Raw genomic sequence first — 26530 nt, 5'->3', positions numbered from 1 at the left:
TAATGTGTCATTGTTTGGTCACTTAGTCATGTCTGACTCTTTGCAACCCTGCAGACTGTAGCCTTCCAGACTCCTCTGTCCATGGGATTTCCCAGATACGACTACTGGAGACGGTTGCCATTTTCTTCTCCAGAGGATCTTCCTGCCCAGGGATTGAATTTGTTTCTATTGCATTGGCAGACAGATTCTTTACCACTGAGCCACTAGGGCAGCCCAATTATAATGTAAGGCTTACCAAAACCAGATCATAGTTGTTTATGATTCTGAAATATTTCCATCATTCAACTTTGATTTTTTTTTTTCACAGATTTGTAGTTTTATACTTCTTTTGTTGTCCCTGGACTGACTTACAGGCTTAATTTTTATCCTTATTCTCATGTATACTATCCCCCTCCCCTTCTTTATGGTAGTTCAGGTAGGGGATTTATACTTTCCTCTTATAGCATTTCCAGGGAATAGCAGAAGACAGAGTATTACACAAAGAAAGCCAATGAATATACTATAATTTTAGGGTTAGGTGATTGATATTCTGAAATGCCACAGTTTCAGATTTCTTAAAGTGATTTTTCATTTAGAATTTTAATTGACATGTTATAAAACTGCAGAAAGAAATTTTTATGCCAAATTTAAGAACCCTTACCCTGTTACTGATCTGATAAATAGAGTGCCTGAAGAACTGTGGACACAGGTTCTGACATTGTACAGGAAGCTGTGATCGAGACCATCCCCAAGAAAAAGAAATGCAAAAAGCCAAAATGGTTGTCCAAGGAGGCCATACAAATAGCTGAGAAAAGAAGAGATGTGAAAGGCAAAGGAAAAGGAAAGATATACCCATATGAATGCAGAGTTTCAAAGAACAGCAAGGAGAGATAAGAAAGTCTTCCTCAGTGATCAGTGCAAAGAAATAGAGGAAAACAATAGAATGGGAAGGACTAGAGATATCTTCAAGAAAATTAGAGATATCAAGGAACCATTTCATGCAAAGATGGGCACAATAAAGGACAGAAATGGTATGGACCTAACAAGCAGAAGATATTGAGAAGAGGTGGTAAGAATACACAAACGAACTACACAAAAAAGATCTTAATGATCCAGATAACCACGTTGATGTAATCACTCACCTAAAGCCAGACATCCTGGAATATGAAGTCAAGTGGGCCTTAGGAAGCATCACTACAAAGAAAGTTATTAGAGGTGATGGAATTCCAGTTGAGCTATTTCAAGTCCTAAAAGATGATGCTGTGAAAGTGCTACACTCAATATGCCAGCAAATTTGGAAAACTCAGCAATGGTCAAGACTGGAAAAGATCGGTTTTCATTCCAATCCCAAAGAAAGGCAATGCCAAAGAATGTTCAAAGTACCACAAAATATTGTATTCATCTCACATGCTAGCAAAGTAATGCTCAAAATTCTCCCAATGAGGCTTCAACAATACATGAACTGAGAACTTCCCGACATTCAAGCTGGATTTAAAAAAGGCAGAGGAACCAGAGATCAAATTGCCAAAATCCACTGGATTGTAGAAAAGGCAAGAGAGTTCCAGAAAAATACCTATTTCTGCTTTATTGACTATGCCAGAGCCTTTGACTGTGTGGATCACAACAAACTGGAAAATTCTGAAAGAGATGGGAATATGAGACCACCTTACCTTCTTGAGAAATGTGTATACAGGTCAAGAAGCAGCAGTTAGAACCAGATGTGAAACAATGGGCTGGTTCCAAATTGGGAAAGGAGTGTGTCAAGGCTGTACTTTGTCATCTTGTTAACTCCCCTGGAGAAGGAAATGGCAACCCACTCCACTACTCTTGCCTGGAGAATCCCATGGACAGAGAAGCCTGGTAGGCTACAGTCCACGGGGTTGCAAAGAGTTGAACACGACTGAGCGACTTCACTTCACTTCACTTACTTAACTTACATGCAGAGTACATCATGGGAAATGCTGGGCTGGATGAAGCACAAGCTGGAATCAAGATTGCTGGGAGAGAAATATCAATAACCTCAGATATGCAGATGACACCACCCTTATGGCAGAAAGCGAAGAGGAACTAAAGAGTCTCTTGATTGAAGTAAAAGAGGAGAATGAAAAATCTGGCTTACATTCAACAAACGAAGATCATGGGATCCAGTCCCATCACGTCATGGCAAATAGATGGGGAAACAATGAAAACAGTGAGAGACTTTATTTTGGGGGGCTCCAAAATCGCTGCAGATGGTGACTGCAGCCATGAAATTAAAAGATGCTTGCCTCTTGGAAGAAAAACTATGACCAACCTAGACAGCATATTAAAAAGCAGAGACACTACTTTGCCGACAAAGGTCCGTCTAGTCAAAGCTATGGTTTTTCCAGTAGTCATGTATGTATGTGAGAGTTGGACTATAAAGAAAGCCATGCACCGAAAAATTGATGCTTTTGAACTGTGGTGTTGGAGAAGACTCTTGAGAGTCCCTTGGACTGCAAGGATATCAAACCAGTCAATCCTAAAGGAAATCAGTCCTGAATATTCATTAGAAGGACTGATGCTGAAGCTGAAACTCCAATACTTTGGCCACCTGATACAAAGCACTGACTCATTGGAAAAGACCCTGATGCTGGGAAAGATTGAAGGCAGGAGGAGAAGGGAATGACATAGGACAAGATGGTTGAATGGTATCACCGACTCAGTGAACATGAGTTTAAGCAAGCTCTGGGAGTTGGTGATAGACGGGAAGCCTGGTGTGCTGCAGTCCATGGGGTTGCAAAGAGTCAAACATGACTGAGTAACAACTGAACTGAACCTTATTACTTTGTGTTCCTGTATATAATAATAGAAATTGGCCTAGAGAAACATACAGATTTTCAGCTTAATTTTTTTAATATGTTTCCGTGTAGTTACTATGATGTAAATGCCAATATATTACTAAATACAATGTTTATAGACCTCTTTAAGCTAAAAAGTTTGTATTGTGTACATTTGCAAATGAAGACTATTCTTAACAGAATCTTTATTGCTTAACCAGTACTGTTGTTTTGTCATTCAGTCGTGTCTGACTTTGCGATCCCATAGACTACAGCACACCAGGCTCCTCTGTTCTCCACTCTCTCTCTGAGTTTGCTCAAATTCATGTCTATTGAGTCAGTGATGCTATCTAACCATATCATCCTCTGCTACCTCCTTCTGCCTTCAGTGTTCCCAGCATCAAAGTCTTTTCCAACAGAGGGGGCTCTTCACATCAGGTGGCCTAAGTGAGCTTCAGCTTCAGCAAGTCCTTCCAGTGCCTTAACCAAAAGCTGTGCTTAATACAATATATCTGTTTCTGTGTAGGCTTCATGCAGTTTATCCAATCAGTTCCTGTTGCTGAAGTTCTTGATACAGAAGGAAGCATTCAGGTATAATATCTATTTTAATGATTTATAAATTTCATGAATATTTCTTCTTAGAAAAGTTTCAGTCTCTATAAAAAGTACATAGAGTTTTAGAAATGACCGTCTCTTTTTCTCACTTTTCTTCCCTCAAGTTGTTTTTTTTTTCCAAAGAATTAAACAGTGCTAACAGTTGGAAATGTTTCCAAGGTAGATAGATGTTCAGTTCCTTAAACTTTGCCTGGCACATAATAGGCAATCAGGAATTTTTTTGAAGTTTATGGTTCCAGTATATTGCAAAGTATGGAAATATTATGATTTATGTAGCCATCAGTGAACGTTCTGATTATTTCCAGTTTTTGTTGTTATTTAGAACAAGGCTACAGTGATATTCTTGTCATACATGTTTTACATAATTATGTTTTTTAAGACCTTTTTCCCCACCCTCCCTCTCCAAAATCATTATTCTCCTTTAAGATAAGAAAAGGCAAGTTGTACTAAGCCATATATATATTTGGAATTGTTTTTATATTTTAAAATCGTGAATTAGTGTTTATTGCAAAATTCTTACTTCATGTTAATAGTTTACTTTTGTTATCTTTTGAATGTAATTTTTCTTTTTTCCTATGAAAAATGTATGTAATTCACACAGAAAAAATTGATATGCCTGAGATGAAAAATCATACAGTGAAGGGCTTGATAAAGGATATTTACTATACTATGTTTTTGTGTTTCTCAGTTTTGAGTGTCCCAGTAATTCAGTGTGGAGTTCAGACTTTCAGAAAGACTTTACTCTTGATTTCTTAACAAAACAAGAGGTTGATTCTATTGTTTGGTTCAAGGTACAGTTGTGCTCAGTTGCTTAAAAACTCAGACACGAAACATCAAACTGCCAGAGTTTGAAGTTGGGCTCTGTGGCTTTCTATCTATATTTTGAGTAACCTTGCAAACAGGTTAGCCTTGAGCTGGTATTTGGCTTTCAGTAGGAACTCATAAGGGTGGTTCACATACCTAGACTCTTTGTACAAATAATATGATTTATAGGAATCAACTGGCCTCCCTTCTAGAATTTTGATAGTTGCTGGACTAAATAGACTATAGAGGGTGCCTGTATAAGCAGCCCCCAGGAAATAAGCTCAGTGTATCCCTTCAGAAGACAACAAGGAGGATTCACATGTAATTCACAGGCTTTGCCTGCGTGTCTTCTCCATGTTGATTCCGTTGCGTTTACTTCTGCTATAATACACCTTACTAGTGGTACAGCTGTAAGCTGAGTCTGTGACCCTATCTAACAGATCAAATCTGTCAGAGGTTTAGGGGACCTCCTAACATACGCTGTAAGTCTTGGTTTTTGTATCTATGAAATTGGGGTAATAAGAGTACTTAGCAATAGAATTCTTCTGAAGATGACATGAAATGTATACAGAGCTTGAAGACAGGTTCTAACTGAAGTAACTGTTTAATAAAGTTGTCAATTATTATGTTGTTCTGTGCAATTATGATTTTGTAAAATAAAGACAGTGACAGTTTGTGTCCTGATTCGTAATTCCGTGTGTGATTGGTGTAAATAATTTTGCCAAGTCGTAGCTTATCTCATTTTCAGCTTTAGTAGATAGTTAAAAATTGTTTACCAAAATAATTATTTTTGGAAACAACTGTTTTTCTTTGCTACTCATCTTTACTTAATCTTGGTATTGTCGAGCTTCTAAATTTTGGTATTTATTATTATTTAGTTTACATTCCCCTGATCACCAAAAACATTGAGTTAAATATGTGTATAGGCCATTTATTTATTTTGCCCATTTTTTTTCTTGGATTTTTTTGTCTTTTTCTTATTGGTTTATAGGAGTTCTTTATATTTTCTAGATATGCATTCTTTTTCACTTATAGAATGTTTAAAAAGCTTAAAACATAGGATAAATTTATCTTTTAATAGAGTGTTAGTTATATTTTCAGATAGTATACTGTGTCTATTTTTCTTTAACATCTACATGTAAAAGAATAGGCTAGTTGATAATATGGGGAAAAGAAAGTATACAATTTTCCCCAGTATTTCCAGACTGTTTGGACACTCTAGTGTATTTATTGTGCCCTTGCAGTTCTTTGGTTCAGTCTGTATCTCATGTTTATCTTCTGTCAATTTCCTCTTAATTTGAAAAGTCTTAGCATTGCATTGTAACTATTTTGAGTATTGGAATGTAATTTTATTGAGCTTGTTAATGGTAGCAGTATTTCAGTGGCTATACTTAAAAGGTCATTTTAAAAATTCATGTTCACTTTTAGGAGAATGTATGATTCACAGAAAGCCTCTCATGTTTACTTTCAGGAGAAATGGGAAACAAGCTGGTAAATTAAGTATGAGATATAGCAGTACATTTATTTAATGTTTTCCTCTGTGGTATAGAAATAACACACTTTTATTTATTTGTTTATTTCTTAGTCTCTGACTATAAGCATAGTAATATGACTGATTCCTGAGGAATATTCTTCCCCAATTCTGCATTTTATAAAGTTTTATACCAGATACCTGTTTGTCATTATTTACAAATTTGAAATGCTTAATTTATTTAAAGGATTGAATTTGTAAACATATAAACATCTTTTCAGAACTTTTTTAGAAAATATGCACCAAGTGAGAATGGGCCAAATGGAATCAGTGCTGAAGTTATGGACACTTACGTTAAAAGCTGTGGTAAGTTTTTCAACTTACTGCTTCTCATTGATATGTGGGAATAAAGGAAAGGAAGCTATCTTGTTGTCATATTCATACACATTTAGAACATGTTAAGATTTTGGCTTAGATTTGTCCATTTTTGGCTGCAATAACAAAATACCAGATACTGGGTGACTTATAAGCAATAGAAATTTATTTCTCATAGTTCTGGAGGCTGGAAGTCTGAGATAAGGTGCCAGCTTGGTCAGGTGAGGACCTTCTTCGGGTTAAAGACCTGTTATTGTATCTGCACCTGCTGGGAACGGCTAGGCAGCTCTGTGGGGTCTTTCATAAGGTGCTGATTCCATACTTGAGGGCTGCTGCTGCTGCTAAGTCACTTCAGTCATGCCTGACTCTTCACCTGCCCATGGACTGCAGCCTACCAGTCCTCTCCAGGACTGGGATTTTCCAGGCAAGAGTACTGGAGTCGGGTGCCACTGCCTTCTCCAATACTTGAGGGCTAAGTACCTCCAAAAGGTCCCACCTCCTACCTTGGGTGTTAGAGGCATGTTCATTTTGAGGGGACACTACTATTCAAGCCCAGCAGTTTTAAATGCCCTATAAGAAGATTAAAAGATAGAAAATGTGATAAAAGAAGTCATTAATGTTTTGACATAATGGTAGGAATACAGTGTAAATTCTGCTTAGTCTTTTATAGATATATCTTTGCAATCACTTAACTATTTTGTAACTGTAAGTTATCTCTTCCTGGAAGCTGTAATTTTTCCCTTGATTTTCTTTGAGTTTGAATAAGCGATTAAGTGGTGGTGGTGGTGGTGGTTTAGTCACTAAGTCATGCCCGACTCCTGCAAACTCATGGACTGTAGCCTGCTAGACTTCTTTGTCCAAGCAATTAAGTAGATTGGGAAAAGTCTGTCAGGAATAATCATGTTTTTGATAAATCTCTAGACCTAAGATTATAGTGCTATGTTAAGAAGTACCTATCATGGTATTTTAGATGAGTACTTATGGTCACTTACTGGAAATGTCAGTAGTGGCAAGCTGAAGAGATTAATTCAAATGTTTCAACCACTTATGCCTATTCTCATGAAGTTTATATTTTTTATTTTCTTAAGATTCTTTTTTTTTTAACGGCTAGATTGTTTAAGGGAGAGTTAATAGAAGAATTGACACTAGACTTGAGCCCTGAATAGTATATGGCATATATCATGTTGTTCCTGTTTTATATAAATTTTATGTTTACATCCATATTTATACTTAAGCAGTCAAAGCTGAGGGAAGCAAGTAGAGGATTTTCTAGACATACAATAACTATATTCATTTAATGGCTTATAAGTTGCTCTCTTATACATGACTATTTTTAATTTTCACAATGCTCCTATGAGGTTGTATTCCAGATTATTTTGTACTGCGTAATTTATTCCTAAACTTATATTTGGTATATTTTTGACTGAGAATTATAAAGAAAATGTAATATTCTTAGGAACTTTTAAAATACTGAAATAAAATGTGTGTATATATATTCAAATTCTTTATGCTTTTAATTCTCATTTTAAACTAAGAAACATAGCATTTTACAGGTAACTGTATTTACCCATGAAAATGTGTTCAACCATAAAAATGATCACATGCAGTGTATTTTGATTTAAAAATTTTTTTAAGTTGATTAAAGCATCTAGGAGAGAATGTTTCCCTTTTCTTACTCTGTATTTCTCTCTCCTCTCCTTCCCTCCCTGCTTTACTTCTTTATTTTTTTCCCTTTCTCTTCCATCCATTTTTTTCTCCGTTCATTCTGTTTTCTAAGATCTGAAAAATTAATATATTTTCTAAAGGCTTGATAGATCACTCACATGGCTGGCAGCTTATACTGTTTTTCAGCCAAGCTTGTTAATCAAGGCACTTGTAGAGGCTTCCCCGTGGCTTGTGTTTCTCAGAGCTGGATTTATGAAGAATTTTAAGAGATAAGAAGTAGAAACTTTTTGTTTCTGAAGGCCTGGATTGGGAAGCTGGTAGTTTGTCACTTTTGTCATATTCTGTTGGTCAGAAGAGTCACACAACCTGCCTGGATTCAAGGGAAAAGGTTATAGTTCCTACTTTGAATTAAAAGCATGTAAAAGAATCTTTAATTAGCCACACCTGGTTTTCACTGGGAGAAGGCAGTGGCGCCCCACTCCAGTAGTCTTGCCTGGAAAATCCCACAGACAGAGGAGCCTGGTAGGCTGCAGTCCATGGGGTTGCTGAGGTTCAGGCATGACTGAGCGACTTCACTTTCACTTTTCACTTTCATGCATTGGAGAAGAAAATGGCAACCCACTCCAGTGTTCTTGCCTGGAGAATCCCTGGGATGGGGGAGCCTGGTGGGCTGCCATCTATGGGGTCGCACAGAGTCAGACACGACTGAAGTGACTTAGCAGCAGCAGCAGTTTTCATTACTTTATTACTTGAGATATTTTGCATGCCATCAATCAATTACCTTCTGTCTTGTTACTTAACTTTCATGTAGTTACTATAACTTTTTTATATCATATGTATAGTAAAGAAATGCTAACTTATTTTAATTTTTTAAATTATGAAAGTATGAACTGGGATATTATAATTATTTTTAAGTAAATTAATATTTTTAGTTGGAGTTTCAGTATCAAATTCTCAGAAATTAACAGAGTGAATATACAGAGACATGGAAGTATATAGTAGACCTGAAAAGCACTGTGAACCACTTCAACATAATTAGGATTCATGCAGTTTTCACACAACAGTAGGACACAAATTCTTTTCAAGTTTCCATGGACTATAAACTAGGAGACACTGGAACATATCAAGGGACATAAGACAAAGTGCAAAAATTGCTTGGTGTAAAGGTATTGAAATCATACAAAGGCTGTTTATTTATCACTGTGGAATTATGTTAGAAATCAGTATCAAAAGGTATTTGAAAATAACCCACATATTTTCAAGTGCAGTGTGACATTTACCGAGAGAGATCGTTGAGTCACTGAAAGCCTCAATAAAGTTAGCTTGAAAAAAACACAGAGGGATAATTGCAGAGAAGAAAACATTTAAATGAGAAATTAGTATCAAATGAGAAATTCATGTTAAAGATACTTTTTAAAAAATCCCATGTGTTTGGAAATTAAATGTCTACTTTTTCATGATGGGTATATCTAAGAAACTATAATAAGGAAATTTAGAAAATATTTGTACTAGAATAAAAATGAAGAGAATTTACCAGAATTTGTTGCACATGACTGAAGCTGCTCAATGCAATTAAATACAATGTGGAATCTTGAATAAGATATGAAAACAAATAATGAATACTAACATAAAATTTTGTGAAATTTGAACAAAATCTGTACTTTAGTTAATACTGTTTCGCTTGATAACTTCCTATTTTTTTTACAACATAATATTTCTTTGTATTCTCAAAATTGGATTAGAAGTTTCAAGCCTCATTCAAAATTTTTCTTTATCACTAAGATAATAAATTTTCTAGATTTTTAGCAGTAATACTAGATGCCAGAATACATGGAACTATATCAGTTTTGAGTAAATATAAATTAGAAATCTAGCATTCTATTCATACTAGTCAAACCAATGGATCGAATAAACCCAAGGAGGAACACACTCAGACACATAGTAATCAAAATGATGAAAATTAAAGACAAAGATAAAACATTAAAAGCAACAAGGGAAAAGCAACCAATAACATGCAGGGGAATTCCCATTAGGTTATCAACTGATTTGTCAACAGAAACTCAACAAGCCAGAAGGGAATGGCATGATATATTTAAAGTGATGAAAGGGAAAAACCTATAACCAAGAATATCCTACCCAGTAAGATTCTTGTTCAGATTTGATGGAGAAACCAAAAGATTTCCAGTCAAGCAAAAGGTCAAAGAATTCAGCACCACCAAACCAGCTTTACAATAAATACTAAAGGAAATTATCTATTTGGTCAACAGAAAATAACAGAATTCTACATCACTAAAACTACCATTTAATTAAAAAACTTGCAATCACTTTTCAAAATCCAGATGCATAACAGAATTGTCTTGGAAGTGTTTGAAAAATGCAGATGCTCAGGTATTGCTGTTCTCCAAAGCTCCAGGTGTGTTTCTAATGAGCAGCCATGTTTAAAAACAGTTGGACTGTATGATGATCTTCTTTTATTAATTTGTTTCACTTTTTCTATTTCATATTTATTGCTTCCTTTCATTTAGTTTATGTTTTCCAATTTCTTTGTCTTTTTTTGTTTTTTCTCAAGCCTTTATGAAGTGTAGCAGAAAATCTTTTGCATACCTATGTATATAGTATTGTGTATGCTGTGTGCTTAGTCGCTCAGTTGTGTCCAACTCTTTGCAACCCCATGGGCTGTAGCTCACCAGGCTCCTCTGTTCATGGGGATTATCCAGGCAAGTATACTGAAGTGAGTTGCCATGCCCTCCTCCAGGGGATCTTCCCAACCCAGTGATCAAACCCAGTCTCCCAGATTCCAGGCAGATTCTTTACCATCTGAGCCACCAGGGAAGCCCTAGTATGTGTAATATAATATATATATTTTAGAAAATACATGAATTTTTGCCCAGCTAAGAAATGTTAATATTTTTTCTACTTGAAGTATACGTATAATCCATAAATATTGACTAAAATTTGAAAACCCTGCTCACTTAATGAGAGTATTGGAACAATATTTTATATGTGCTAAATGTCATAGGATTGTGCCTTTTATATAATGTTTACTTTTTTTCCCAAGAGCTAATGAGAATATGACTTTTCTAATGTTTAAAAAAAAAAGCTATTTAAATTATACTTGTACAGTTAACTCCAAATTAGATCTTCTTTCTAATAAGAGCATTACACATTTATTCATATCCTGATAACTGATTTGATAACAGACATTCTCTTTATCTTATTTTGAACATTCTTCTGCTTTCTATATATATTGCTCCATTACAAAATAATTTTTTTGTGTTTCAATGAGTTTGGTAGCATTCCAGGTAATGTTAGAGGTTGAAAGCCATTATTTAAAGATAAGTCAATACAGCATTGTGCTAGAATCTGATTGTTGGGTGTTATCATATGGATACATGTATAACTTTCATTTTAAAAAGTAACATTTTAGGTTTTTGGTAGAGGTTAAGAAGAAGAATACGATTAGTTATGGTGTCAGTTTATTTCAGATTATGCAGGGTGTCAAGTCTGTATCATGAAAGTAAATGTGGGAACACTGATTATTCTCACACTCATATCTTTACTAAGGAAAGGGAAATGGTATTGTTTGTCTATATTTCTCTATATTTTACTTTAAATCAGAGTTGTTTTACAAAATCAGTTTGAAGATGTTTATTTCGCATGGAGTCAAAATACTAATGAAAAGCACGCTTTTGACAAGGTTGTCTGGAGCAGGTATAGTGTCCCATTATACTCACAGAATATTTTCAGTTTTCCTAAAACTCTTCTGTTCTTCTCTGTGCCATCTCAAATCATCCTGAATATTGTTTATGTCCTCAGTTTCTGAGGCTTATCTTAATCCTGCATCACATATCTTTTTCAGGATGTAATCTTTTCTCTCAAGTGTTGATATTTAAATTACTGAAACACCCCCCAATACTCACTTTCACCATGAATATGTATGAAAGAGAGAGATATCATATGCTGTCTCACTTGATGTAAAAAGAAATTTCCTGAAATGACATTTCAAGAAATATTTATTACCATAACTCACTGAGGCAGAGTAAAAGGCTCTTTCTCATATACTTTTTATTACCATTGGAAAACAATCCAGTAATAACAAGGAACAGGCTCCTTTCAAATATTACTGAAAAGCAAATTTGATGACAAACTATAGTTTATAAAAACCTCTTACTTTATCGGTAGTTACTAAGTAGTGTCCGACTCTTGCAGCCCCAATTGGCATGTGGCCCACCAGGCTTCTCTGTCCTTGGGATTCTCCAGGCAAGAATACTGGAGTAGGTTGCCATTTCCTTCTCCAGGGAATCTTCCCGACCCAGGACTCAAACCCAGGTCTCCTGCATTGCAGGCAGATTCTTTACCAATTGACCTACAAAGGAAGCCCTACTTTATCAGTAGAGATGAGCATAATTCATGCATGTTTATTTGTTTGAAAATTTTAGGTCAAAAATATTATTGCTGTACATGTGAATAATTTTCATAGAGATAGCTAAACAACTTGAAACAAAGTAAATAGTGATAAAAAGTAAACTAATTCTAATTTATAATTAATAAGAAAGCCAGTATCACATGACAGTTCAGACACACTCATAACGTAACAGTGTTCTTTTTGAGGCAGGAGTTTCAGCTGTCTTCATATGCATATATCAGTAGAAGTTTTATATTTTGTGTCCTTGACAAGTGGAGGCCAGATTTCTAAGGGAATCCCTTACTAGTGAACACACTGTGCTAATTAGTTCTAATATGTTCTCAGTTCTCTTTACCAATACCAGGTGTAATGTCCTTCAGTAGCTCACTAATTTTTAAGTGGAGAGCTTTCATTCATTTGTAAAACTGCATATTTTGCAGCAGTTTTAGAGTAGGACTACCACAAGTATCATCAAACAGCGTTGGCTTCACCTGGGCACTTGTTTGTAAGACAGACTCTCAGGTCTTTCCTCTGCAGATGTTGGGTCAGCATTTCCACACAGGATTCCCAGGTACATTAGAACACTAGAGAAGACTTTGATATGTATAAGAATCACTCTGGCCACTGCCCACTGGAGATTCTGATGCAATAGGAATGAAGTAGGGCTTAAAAGTTTGCATTTTTAACAAGCTTCTGGATAGTAGTGAAACTGCCAATCTGTGTATCACATGTTGAATAGCAATGCCTTAGATCAAATATTGGTCCATTTTTCCCTAAAACCATTCAGATAGTAAATATATTTATGCTTTTTAGGCCTGGTGGTCTCTGTTGCAGCCGTTCAGCCAGGCCATTGTAGTGCTCAAGATATATTGAAATAAATGGGTATGTCTCTGTTCCAATAAATTTTCTTTATAAAATGTAAAAACAGAGGGAGACCAGTTTGGGCCGGCAAGCTGTATTTCCTCATCCGTTAGGTAAGTGACCCTCAAGTCTCCAGTAGCCTATTAACAATTTCTTTCACCAGAAGTTAACATGATCTGACTGTAATGGTTTACACACGTAAAAGTTACTTTCTTCTTTGTAAGAAGCCCAGGTGTAAGCCGATGTGGTTGGAGTTTTAGCTCTTTAGGGATATTAGGGTCAACCAAGTTCTCCTGGTTAGTTCACTCTAAAAATGCTAACTGTTAAGACTCTGTTTGCCTACATCTCGGTGGACAGGCCTAACTTCAAGTGAGCCTGGGAAATGTCTTTAGTGTAGGCACATTCTTGCTCCAAAAATCTTGGTTTAGTTTTGTTTTAAGGAAGAAATATAGATAGGATATTGTGTTGTTGGCAAACCAGTGGTCCTTGTCACACTACAAACTATATTTTGAGAATAACTGATTTGTTTAGTCAACTGTAACTGATTTGTAACTGATTGATAAAATGCAGCAATGGGCACAGAATTGGAAAAGGTCAGTTTTCATTCCTGTCCCAAAGAAGGGCAATGCCAAAGAATGTTCAAACTACTGCACAATTGAACTCATTTCACATGCTAGCAAGGTAATACTCAAAATCCTTCAAGCTAGGCTTCAATAGTATGTGAACTAAGAACTACCAGATGTACAAACTGGATTTAGAAAAGGGAGAGGAGCAAGAGATCAATTTGCCAACAGCCACTGGATCATAGAAAAAGCAAGAGAATTCCAGAAAAATACCTACTTCTACTTCACTGACTATGCTAAAGCCTTTGACTGTGGATCACAACAAACTGCGGAAAGTTCTTGAAGAGATTGGAATACCAGACCACCTTACCTGCCTCCTGACAAACTGGTCAAGGAGGTCAAGAAGCACCAGTTAGAACCAAACATGGAACAACAGACTAGTTCCAAACTGGGAAAGGAGTACGTCAAGGCTGTATATTGTCAACCTGCTTATTTAATTTATGCAGAGTACATCATGTGAAATGCCAGGCTGGATGAAGCACAAGCTGGAATTAAGATTGCTGAGAGAAATAGCATGCAGATGACACCACCCTTATGACAGAAAGCGAATTAAAAGGAAGAACTAAGAGCCTGATGAAAGTGAAAGAGGAGAGTGGAAAAAGCCGGCTTAAAACTCAGCATTAGGAAAACTAAGATCATGGCATCTGGTCCCATCACTTCATGGCAGATAGATAGGGAAACGGCGGAAACAGTGACAGACTTTTTTTTCTTGGGCTCCAGAATCACTGTGGATGGTGACTGCAGCCATGAAATTTAAAAGATTCTTGTTCTGTGGAAGAAAAGCTGTGACAAACCTAGACAGCAAACCTAGACAGAAAGCAGAGACATTACTTCGCCAACTAAGGTCCATATAATCAAAGCTATGATTTTTCCAGTGGTCATGTATGGATGTGAGAGTTGGACCATAAAGACAGCTGAGTACCATAGAACTGATGCTTTCGAAATGTGGTATTGGAGGAGACTCTTCAGAGTCCCTTGAACTACAAGATCAAACAGTCATTCCTAAAGGAAATCAACTCTGAATATTCATTGAAAGGACTGATGCTGAAGCTCCAATACTTTGGCCACCTGATGTGAAGTGCTGCCTCATTAGAAAACACCCTGTTGCTGGGAAAGACTAAAGGCAGGAGGAGAAGGGGATGACAGAGGATGAGATGGTTAGATGGCATCACTGACTCAATGGACATGAGTTTGAGCAAACTCTGGGAGATGGTGAAGGACAGGGAAGCCTGGTGTGCTGCAGTCCATGGGTTCACAAAGAGTTGAGCATTACTGAGCAACTGAACAACCAGAAGAAGTGAAAATTTTTAGATTAGTAATACGATTAGAAGCTTTTGGAATGACAGTATCTTTCATTCATTCACTACATATTTTTAAATAGATATACTTTTATATCTAGTATTAGAGTATGGTGAGTTATTCTTAAAAAAATGTACTTGAAATTAAATATGTTGCTGAGTGTTGCACCCATCAAAGTAGCCACTTTGTACTGTTTAGAGGGGGTGTAAATTGACATAGCCACTATGGAGAACAGTATGGAGATTCCTTAAAAACCTAGGAATAAAGCTACCATTTGATCCAGCAATCCCACTACTGGGCATATACCCTGAGAAAACCATAGTTGGAAAAGACACCTTGTACCCCACTGTTTATTGCAGTACTATTTACAGTAGTTAGGACATGGAAGCATCCTACATGTCTGTAGAGAGATGAATGAATAAAGAAGCTGTGGTATGTGTATGCAATGGAATATTACCTAGCCATAAAAAGGAACACATTTGAGTCAATTCTAATGAGGTTTATGAACCTAGAGACTATTATACAGAGTGAAGTAAATCAGAAAAATATCATATTAGTGTATATATATAGAGTCTAGAAAGATGATACTGATGAACCTGTCTGCAGGGCAGCAGTGGAGACACAGACACAGAGAACAGACCTGTGGACCCAGGGGGCGAGGAGTGGGTAGGGAAAAGAGAGAGTAGCATAGAAACATATGTTACTGTAATATGTATACTAGGTATCCAGTGGGGTTTGCTGTATGACTCAGAAGATCGGACAGATGCCATGTGACAGTGTAGAGAGGTGGAATGGGGGGAGAGGTGGGAAGGAGATTCAAGAGGGAGGGGATATGTATATATACACACACACCTATGGCTGATTCATGTTGATGTACGGCAAGAGACCTATACAATGTTGTAAAGCAATCATTCTCCAATTAAAAATAAATTTTAAAAAACAGCCATTCTGAGAAGGAGGAATTACACAAAGTACAGTGCAAAAGTGGTGTGAGCGATGGAGTCTGACTTAGGTTTAAACCCCAGTCCAGTGACTTTGGACAATCCTGTTAATATCTGGAACCGGAGGTTTTTTTCATTCAGTGGATATATATAATACTTAATTTACATCATTAAAAGGGTTAGTCATAATGAATGTAATGTGTTTACTTAAAAGCCTAGCCTTCAATAAATTATAACTTTATAATTAGGTTGGTGCAAAAGTAATTGCAGTTTTACATTGTTGACCTTTGCCATTTGATATTGGAATACATTCTTAAATAAATGTGGTAATTTTATACATCTTTTTTATGTGAATTTCTCACTTCATGTGCTTTTGCTAATGACTTATTGCTTTGGATTTTGTATCTATTTTAGACTATAGAAATCACGTTAGACACAAAGCAAATTCAAGCGATTGTTTTATTCAAGTTCAAAATAAGTCATAAAGCAGAGGAGTCAGCTCACACATCAACAATGCATTTGGCTCAGGAATTGCTATCAAATATACAGTGTAGTGGTTTTGCAGAGGAGGTGAGCAAAGTTTTGGCTTGAAGATGAGCATAGTGGCTGGCCATTGGAAGTTAACAATGACCAATTGAGAGCTCTCATAGAAGCTGATCCTCTTAAAGCTGCATGAGAAGTTGCCCAAGAACTCAGCGTCAACCATTCTACAGTCATTTGGCATTTGACACAAATTGGAAAGGTGTAAACGTTTGATAAGTGGGCTGACCACAAATCAAATAAATCATTGTTTTGAAGTGTCATCTTATTCTGCACAACAACAACGAACCATTTCTCAATTGGATTGTGACACACAATGAAAAGTGGATTTTACACGACAGCCAGCAACAACCAGCCCAGTGGTTGGACCGAGAAGTTCCAAAGCACTTTCCAAAGCCAAAGGGTGCACCAAAAAACCATCACAGTCACCGTTTGTGGTCTGCTGCCTGTCTGATCCACTACAGTTTTCTGAATTCCAGTGAAACCATTACAAAATGCTCAGCAAATTGATGAGATACACCAGAAACTGTAATGCCTGCAACCAGCACTGGTCAACAGCATGGGCCCAGTTCTCATGAAAGCACCCGACTGCACATGTCAGAACCCAACACTTCAAAATTTGAACAAATTGGGCCATGAAGTTTTACCTCATCCACCATATTCCCCTGACCTTTCTCCAACTGACTACCACTTCTTCAAGCATCTTGACAACTCTTTGCAAGGGAAACGCTTCTGCAATCAGCAGGATGCAGAAAATGCTTTCCAAGAGTTCATCAAATCCCAAAGCACAGATCTTTGTACTCCAGGAATAAACCAACGTAGTTCTCTTTGCTAAAAACATGTTGATTTTAACAGTTCTATTTTGATGAATAAAGATCTGTTTGAGCCTAGATATAATGATTTTAAATTAAGGGTCCAAAACTACTATTACTTTTGTACCAACCTAATAATTGAAGATTGATCTAATGGTAATGTCATTGCTTAAGTCATTTTTGGACTTCCAGTGTGGCCTTCAAATCATGTATCAAATGAACATTAATAATATTAATTGAATTTAGACAGGATTAATGCCATTATTAACAAGTGGTCTGATTTTTATTTTCCATAGTGACTGAAATAAATATATGTTTGTAAATACTGGCATAGTCATACATGTATTTGCAAATTGTATTATTGTTAGGTTATTAATGAGAAACAGAGCAGAAAAAATTCAGCTTCAAACAGATGTTATTTGCTTAAATTTTTTGAGCATTTTCAACATGTGCCAGGTTTCCAGATTTTATGAGAAAGAAAAAAATGAGACAATGACTGGTCCTGCTTATGTAATTTTTCGTAATTTAGAGGATTATGCTATGAACTTCATACTTGTTTTTACAACTCAAGTGAATTCATTCATTGTTCTGTCTGCTGGCACTTCAAGATTATTTCTCTAAAATTTGTTTTAATTTTACATTTACTTTTGTCGTTGTGTAGATAAGATGGTTGTGGTATGATTGACTTTATTATGTATGTTTCCACGACCCTTTTTTCACTGTCATTCTTAACATATACCCAGTTTGAAGTGAGAAATGATAGACACGTGTTATAATTAAGGTTTCTACAATCTCACTTAACTTTGGTTAAAGTGACTTTTTAACAATTTGACAGAATTTTGCACGATATTTTTTCTGATGGAAATAATAATTTGAGTTTCAAAGTGGTATCTTCTTTGAAAATTTAGGTAAGAAATCGAAAAGAGTAGTAATCAGTTTAAAGTTAAAGTAGCTCAAACTGCCTTTGTATTCAGTTGTATGTGTAACCTGGTTTGCATGTATTTTTCACAATTCTTTTGCTTTTTGTTTTTGACCTGTTATTGCAGCTGGATATTGCGTGATTACATATATTCTTGGAGTAGGAGACAGGCACCTGGATAACCTTTTGCTGACAAAAACAGGTAATAATGGCTAGTAGAAGATACACATTTTATATGCCAGTGATTTTTGCTGTGGAATCTACTTCGTAATAAAATAAGTTGCCTAAGTGAATATAAATTATAGTCTTAGAAATCCCTATATGATACTTTTAAGAACATATAAAGGAAATGCCTATACTTTTAAGAATTTCTATAGTAGAAATCCTGCAGATGATTATATAGCCTTTACTTCTTGAAATGCCTCCTCTAGTAGAAAGCCCTTATTGTCTGCAAGTAGTCCAGTTTATTACTGTACAGCTCTAGTTTTAGAGTGTTTAAATATTCTTTCTCTTATCAAACAACACCAATAAGTCACAGTATCAGTCAACACTGAAATCACATTAATCTCCATATTTAATTCTTTACCTTTTCCCCTTGGAGGTTTTTGGAATAACTGTTCTCATCCTCCTTCTTCCTATTAACTCCTTGGCCCGATGCTTTAAACACCTTCTCTGTGCAAACAACTTCCAAACTTTCTCTATTTCAGTCGATATTGCTAGCTATTTACTTGAAATCCTAAATATACAGCTAGTTGTAAAAGTTATTTTCTTCTTCCACTACTTGCCTAATAAACTGTTCCTTGCTTGATTTTCCCATCTTAACAAATAGGAACATCATCTACTCATTTGTTTAAGCCTCAGAGTTGAGAGTTATTTTTAATTCCACTATTGGCTTCATTTCATATATCGAACATATATTATCAGATTGTTATCTACTGCTCACTAAAATGGATAAGGAAGTTAACCCCTCTCTTCATTTCCACTGCTTCGACCCCATTTGAAACCACCAGTATCTTTTGCCCAGACTGTTTGATTAAAATATGAACTCTTTAATGTAGGCGTTGTGGCTTGCCCAACCGGTTTGAATGTCTGAATGTGAAATCACTCCTGTCTTGAGCCAGTGCTCTTGTTTTGTTCTTCCTGGGAAGCTCTTCTGTCAGATCTCTGCAAAACTTTGGTTACTAAGCTTAAGTTTGAATGGCATCTTTTTAGAATAGCCTTTTCTAACTCTTGAGTCTGAAATAATGTATACCTGCCACCCCACCCCTCTCCATTACTCTCTACTTACTCTGTTTTGTTTTCTTTGAAGCACTTATCACTTCAAATACAATACAACAAGTATTTATTAAGCACCTACTATATTTTAGGTGTGGTTCTAGGTACAGGGGATACCAAACAAAAGAGACAGAAATCCTAGCTCTCATGGAGCTCATTGACTTCTTAACATCATCCATCCTCTTCCATTCAGGATGTAAGTTGCCTGAGAGCAAGGACCTTGTCCATTCACTGTGCCTCCAGAGCCTTGAACAACATTCAGCTAAAATGTTTGATAAATTATTGTTGAATTAATAATAAATATTTCTTCTCTTCTATAGAGCTTTTTCTTCCCTATGTCATATGATCCAAGTTTTTTCATCCCTCCACAGAAAGTAGATTTTAAAGTACCCTTAAAATAGTCTCTCAGGTAATGATATTATCTATTAGTCTTTCTCCAAATTTTCATGCCAAGAATTTAACATCCAGTGTAGCCTCACTAACTGCTAGTATAATAACTGTATTATTTATGTAATCTGCAATTTCATATATTCAACTTTAAATCTTTAGTGTGAAAAATGATCTGGTAAAATTTGCATGTGGAACTATGTCTGTATCAAGGCCATATAGTCCCTTTAATAATCAAAGCCTGAAGGAATGTAACCAAATTGAATTGGAGGTTGGAGGTTCTTGCCACATTTATTCATTTAGTAATGTATGTTTTTATAAAATGTTATGCTATATTTGGAAAAAATAATAATTTAGAAAATAATTGCCTGTGTTGTTTTTTAGCTCTCTTTTTCAGTTGAATCTTTTAACCACAGAATCAAACTACAAAAATAATTACATTTGTTTTTATATTGTATTCATTTTATAACCACAGTGGAATTCTTTAATGTATAGAGTAGCAATATATCTATAATATTTAGGTGGTGTTGTAGGTGCTAGCAATTCACAGATCTTACCTGTCTCTTCTTTTAGAAGTAGATAAATAAGATACCTTTTTCTGTTGGACTTTGAGAACTGTTCTGTCTTGTTTGTCTATGTGTATTGATGGGGATACTTTAAGAGTTAAGATTTGGAAAGAAAGGTCTATCTAATATACTTTTTTGGCCCAGGTCATAGATACTTGCAGAGAAGGAAATGGCAACCCACTCCAGTATTCTTGCCTAGAGAATCCTGTGGACAGAGGAGCCTGGTGGGCTGCTGTCTATGGGGTCTCGCAGAGTCAGACACGACTGAAGTGACTTACCATGCATGCATGCATTGGAGAAGGAAATGGCAACCCACTCCAGTGTTCTTGCCTGGAGAATCCCAGGGACAGAGGAGCCTGATGGGCTACAGTCCATGGGGTCGCACAGAGTCAGACACGACTGAAGCAACTTAGCAGCAGCAGCAGCATAGATACTTGTGGAAACCGAATTGTAAAATTTCAGGAACAGATTTTTAACTTCTTGTCACCAGTTTTCCACTAGAGGGTGCTCTAAATTTTGTTTTTGGAAAATAAAAACTTACGTTAAAATGTGCTGGGTAGAAAGCATGTCTGTTTCTTTTAAAACAGCATTTCTCTAAGTTATTTCTTCTTAATCTCTCTAATTATTTCATCAATTTATATTATACAGAAAGTGAAAATGAAGTTGCTCAGTTGTGTCCGAACTCTTTGCAACCCCATGGACTGTAGCCTACCAAGCTCCTCGGTCCATGGGATTTTCCAGGTAAGAGTGCCGGAGTGGAGTGCCATTTCCTTTTCCAGGGGATCGTCCCGACCCAGGGATCGAACCCAAGTCTCCCACATTGTAGGCAGATGCTTTACTGTCTGAGCTACCAGGGAAGCCCAAGCATTTTAAATCTTCCTCACTGAAATAAATATTTTCAGTTCTGGGGTTTAGATTGAATGAAATTGGATTATGTAAGGAAAAACAAGTTATATCAAGACAAATGGAAGTATAATACATTCCTCAACTTCCTGAAGTTTATAATGATTTATTTTAAAATGTTTGTGTCTCTAGTTGTTTTTTACTAACAGTCCATATTTCAAAGTAGTTTCAAGTTATGTTAATTACATATGTTATAATTTGAATAGCGCTTCCCTGGCGGCTCAAGCAGTAAAGAATCTGCCTGAAATGTGGGAGACCTGGGTTCGATCCTTGGGTTGGGAAGATCGCCTGGAGAAGGAAATGACAACCCTCTCCAGTATTCTTGCCTGGAGAATCCCATGGACAAAGAAGCCTGGTGGGCTACAGTCCATGGGATCACAAAGAGTTGGACGTGTCTGAGCAACTAACACACACATACACACACACACACACACACACACACACACACACAATTTAAGCTATATCATATATATAATGAAAGTTGTCTGTCATGTTTGACTTATCATGTGCAACTCCATGGACTTTAGGGGTTAATATGTCATTATAGGAGTTAATATGTCAGGCTCTGAAGTCAAATTCTTTGAATTTAAATGGTCCTTCCACCATTGGATGACTGAGCATGTTATCTATCTGTGTCTCAGTCTCCTCTTCTCAATGTATAATAATCTTCTCTGTATCTTTCTCCTGGTGTGAGAGGTGAACTATTTAATATGGTAGAATTTTGTATGGTACTGAGTACCTAGTAAACAAACACTCCTTTTGGGCTATTATGGTCTTGTTTATTTCACCACCAGAAAATAAGAATACATTCCTTTTTTGACTTATATAGCTGTTATCATAATTGATAACAGCTGGAATTATAATTTTAGAGAGAAACAAGCAATGTATTTCTAACTTTTTTTTTTCTACTCCAGAATCCAAACGCCTTCAAGTTACTGCTCTCTGAATTCTCTTTTGAGAGGCTCATTATTTTAATAATATAGGAAGGTTTTTAGAAGAAAAAGTTTGATTGATGATTTAATGCTATCCTTTCAGTACTCTTGCCTGAAAAATCCCATGGACAGAGGACCCCGGTAGGCTACAGTCCATGAGGTTGCAAAGAGTCGGACACCACTGAGCGACTTCACTTTCACTTTTTCACTGTTTTAAGGTGAAAGTGAATGTGAAAGTTGCTCAGTCATGTCCAACTCTTTGTGACCCCAATTTTCCAGCTGAGAATACTGGAGTGGGTAGCCTTTCCCTTCTCCAGGGGATCTTCCCAACCCAGGGGAAGATTTATTTTATTTTAAAAATAAATATGATTATTTGTTTTATTTTTTTAGGACATATTTTCAGGATATCGTGAATTCATGATATTCAAAATTAAGTAGAATGAACATAGTTACTATTCAAATGGTCGTGCTTTCTCAGCTGTTTGCACTTGTTATTCAGTTTGGAGGATTAAGCATACTGTAAAGTCTAAAACTACAGACTTATTTTCTTAATGTGCTTGTTTATTCTCTGGAATATGAGAGAAGGGAATATAAATAAAGTTTTGTGCATAGTAGGCACCCAATAAATGTTTTGAAAGAAATAAATGAACTAGGTTTTTTCATATCATTTTTTATCTTTCTGTAGGTTACAGAAAAATCTATATCCTATGAAAACTTATTTTTACTATAGACTGTGGACATACTATTATTTATCAGTTTGATTTGTATTTCTCAGTTGATATATACAGAAGAGAACTAAACACATAAGACCTTCCCTTTTTATCCATAAAAACTTTTTTAGTCTTTATTGATCATTACTTGAGATGTTTAGTGAGAACTTGTCTTCATGAGAATAGTTTTCTTTTTAACATTATTTAAAATCTGATCTTTTGAAAGTTTCTTAAATATTCAGTGTCAGGAAGTAAGTCTTTTTGTTTACTGAAACCTGTCATAAGGAAAATGTTAATAGTTTCCTTAAAGCTGCCTTTTTTTTTTTAAAGGTTCTTTGAGAAGAGCATTGTTTCTTCTCATAGAGGTAATAAAAAGTAATAGAGAGCTATACTCATTGTGCCTGAGGAGACAGAGATTACTTCACAGAAAGAGTAATTTAGATGGGGTCATTAAGAACGTGTTGGATTTGTGTGGGATGCAAATGGAGAAAAATATGCAGTCCAATAAAATACCCCGAAGCTGAAATAGCCAGGCCTTTTCAGGTAATATATAGTCTGGTTGGAGAAATTTGAAGTCAGATTGTGGAAAAAAGTCAGTCTACTTCCTTTTGGATAACCTATTATATGACAAAGCTTAATTCATGTCACTGAAACCGAAGTAAAACTATAGATTAGGGTAGTAAATATTTTAATATAAGTTTTATCAGATTATGTATTCCTTAATGCTGCATAGACACTATTTTGCTTCAAAATGAATAACTTGAGGAGAGATTACATTTTGGTGTATTTTAAAAAATTTGAAGTTTCATAAATGAAAATATTAAAAAATTATTTTCATAGTAACCCCTATAACCAGAAAAAGTGTCGATTTTTAAGCTAGTGAAGTTGAACAGCACAAGGAAACTATAACCATTGGTCTGAATCATCATTTAGAGGATTCATCTTGCCACTGTCCACTCCACAATGACCTAACTGAAGCCGAGAGTTGTACTCCTTGACATAAAGTAGATCAGAAATCCTCAAGCTTCTGAGTGTATCAGAATCATCAGGAGAGCCAGTTAAAGTACACACTGCTGGTCCTCAGGCTTAGATCTGGTAGGGCCTGAGAATTTGTTTTAGTAGCAAAGAATTAGATATGATAGGGCCTGAGACTTTGTCTTAATAGCAAAGAACACTATGAGTAATTATCTGAAATGGTAATTAAGATTCTTCTTCCTTTTTAAAATCCTTTTTTTTTTAAGTTTTTAAAACTTTTTATTGTATATTGGAGTATTGCCAATTCACACTGTTGTGATAGTTTCAGGTGGACAGCAAAGGGACTCAGCCATATATATATGTATCCATTCTCCCCCATTCTCCCCTCTCATCCAGGCTGCCACGTAACATTGAGCACAGTCCCTTGTGCTCTACAGTTAAGTTCTCGTTGGTTATCCATTTTAAATACAGGAGTTTGTTCCTGCCCTTCCCAAATTCCCCAACTATCCCTTCCCCCAGTTTTTTCCCCATAACCATAAGTTTGTTCTCTAAGTCTGTGAGTCTGTTTCTGTAAAAGGTATCATACGATATTTCTCTTTTCTCTGTCTGGCCTACTTCACTCAGCATGATAATCTCTAGGTCCATCCATGATGCTGCAAATGGCATTATTTTATTTTTAATCGCTGAGTATTATTCCTTTGTATATCTGTACCACATCTTTATTATCCATCTCTGTTGATAAACATTTAGGTTGTTTCCCTGTCTTGGCTATTGTAAACAGTCCTGCAGTGAGCATCAGGGTGCATGTGTCCTTTCAGATCATGTTTTTCTCCAGATATATGCCCAGGAATGAGGTTTCTGGGTCACATGTAGCTCTATTTTTGTTTTTTTAAGGAAACTTCACACTGTTCTCCATAGTGGCTGTACCAATTTACATTCCTACCAACAGTATAGAGGGGTTCCCTTCTCTCTGTACCCTCTCCGGCATTTATTGTCTGTGGATTTTGATGGTGGCCCTTTTGACTGGTGTGAGGCAATATCTCATTATAGTTTTTATTTTTATTTCTCTATTAAACAGCAGTGTTGAATAACTTTTCATGTGCCTCTTGGCATCTGTATGTCTTCTCTGGAGAAATGTCTATTTAGGTCTTTTGCCCATTTTTTGATTGGGTGGTTTTTATGATATTAAGCCCCATGAGCTATTTGTAAGTTTTGGAGACTAATCCATTGTTGATTGCATTATTTGCAGCTATTTTCTCCCATTCTATGGATTATCTTTTTGTCTTCTCTGATTTTGCTGTACAAAAACTTTCGAGCTTAATTAGATTTCTATTACTATGATTTATGTCAAAGAGTGTTTTGCCTGTTTTCTTCTATGAGCTTTATACTGTCTGCTCTTAAATTTAGGTTTTTAATCCATTTTGAGTTCATTTTGTGTATGTTGTTAAAGAATGTTCTAATTTCTTTCTATTTTTTTACACATAGCTGTCCAGTCTTTCCAATTTATTGAAGAGACTGTCTTTTCTCCATTGTATATTCTTACTCCTTTGTCAAAAATAAGTTGCCTACAGATATGTGGGTTTATTTCTGGGTTTTCTATCCTGTTCATCGATCTACATTTCTGTTTTTGTGCCAGATTCATACTATTTTGATGACTGTAGCTTTGCAGTATAGTCTGAAACCAGGAAGCCTGATTCCTCCAACTGCGTTTTTCTTTCTTAAGGTTGCTTTGGCTCTTCAGGGTCTTTTGTTTCTCCATACAAATTTAAAATTTTTTTTCTAGTTTTGTGAAAAATGCCACTGTAGATTGCCTTGTGTAATATAGTCATTTTGGCAATATTGATTCTTCCATCTAAGAACATGGTATACCTTTCCATCTGTTTGTGTCATCTTCAGTTTCTTTCATCATTATCTTACACTTTTCAGAGTACAGGTGTTTTGTCTCATTGGATAGGGTTATTCCTAGGTATTTTATACTTTTTGATGGAATATTAAATGTGGTTGTTTCTTTAATTTCTTTCTAATCTTTCATTGTTAGTATATAGAAATGCAGCATATTTTTTTGCTCTAATTTTGATCCTGAATCTTCACCAAATTCATTGATGAGGTCTAGTAGCTTTTGGTAGGATCTTTAGGATTTTCTCAGATGGTAAAGCATCTGTCTACAATGTGAGAAACCTGGGTTTAATCCCTGGGTTGGGAAGATTCCCTGAAGAAGGAAATTGCAACCCACTTCAGTACTCTTGCCTTGAAAATCCCATGGATGGAGGAGCTTGGTGCAGGCTACTATCCATGGGGTCGCAAAGAGTCAGGCACGACTGAGCGATTTCACTTTCACTTTAGGATTTTCTGTGTATAATATCATGTCATCTGCAAACAGTGACTGTTTTTCTTTCCAATTTGGATTCCTTTTATTTCTTGTTCTCTGATTGCTGTGGCTAGGATACCCAAAATTATGTTGAATAAAAGCAGAGAAAGTGGATATCCTTATCTTGGTCCTGATCTTAGAGAAAATGTTTTCAGCTTTTCCCTGTTGAGTATGATGTTAGCTATAGATTTGTTGTATATGGTCTTTATTATGTTGAGGTATGTACACTCCATGCTCAGTTTCTGGAGAACTTTTATCATAAATAGTTGCTGAGTTTTGTCAAAACCTTTTCCTGCATCTTTTGAAA

General features: G+C 35.9%; 1 protein-coding gene across 4 annotated transcripts in view; it reads left to right on the top strand.

Annotated features, from left to right (window-relative positions):
• PIK3C3 (phosphatidylinositol 3-kinase catalytic subunit type 3) overlaps positions 1 to 26530 on the top strand; it is a 159844-nt gene that overhangs the window by 109947 nt on the left and 23367 nt on the right. For all 4 annotated transcript variants that reach the window (XR_001917180.1, XM_005696968.3, XM_005696969.3 and 1 more), the window contains 3 exons: positions 3304 to 3368; positions 5949 to 6033; positions 18235 to 18309. Coding sequence is in view for 3 of the 4 variants with exons in the window: in XM_005696968.3 (XP_005697025.1) it covers positions 3304 to 3368; positions 5949 to 6033; positions 18235 to 18309 (225 nt within the window). In the remaining variant the exon portion in view is untranslated. The remainder of the gene's footprint in view (positions 1 to 3303; positions 3369 to 5948; positions 6034 to 18234; positions 18310 to 26530) is intronic.

The sequence above is a fragment of the Capra hircus genome, chromosome 24 (assembly GCF_001704415.2).
Source record: "Capra hircus breed San Clemente chromosome 24, ASM170441v1, whole genome shotgun sequence".
Taxonomy (NCBI): Eukaryota; Metazoa; Chordata; class Mammalia; order Artiodactyla; family Bovidae; genus Capra; species Capra hircus.
Note: the sequence above shows the minus strand (reverse complement) of the source record. Positions and strands in the feature narration are given on the sequence as shown.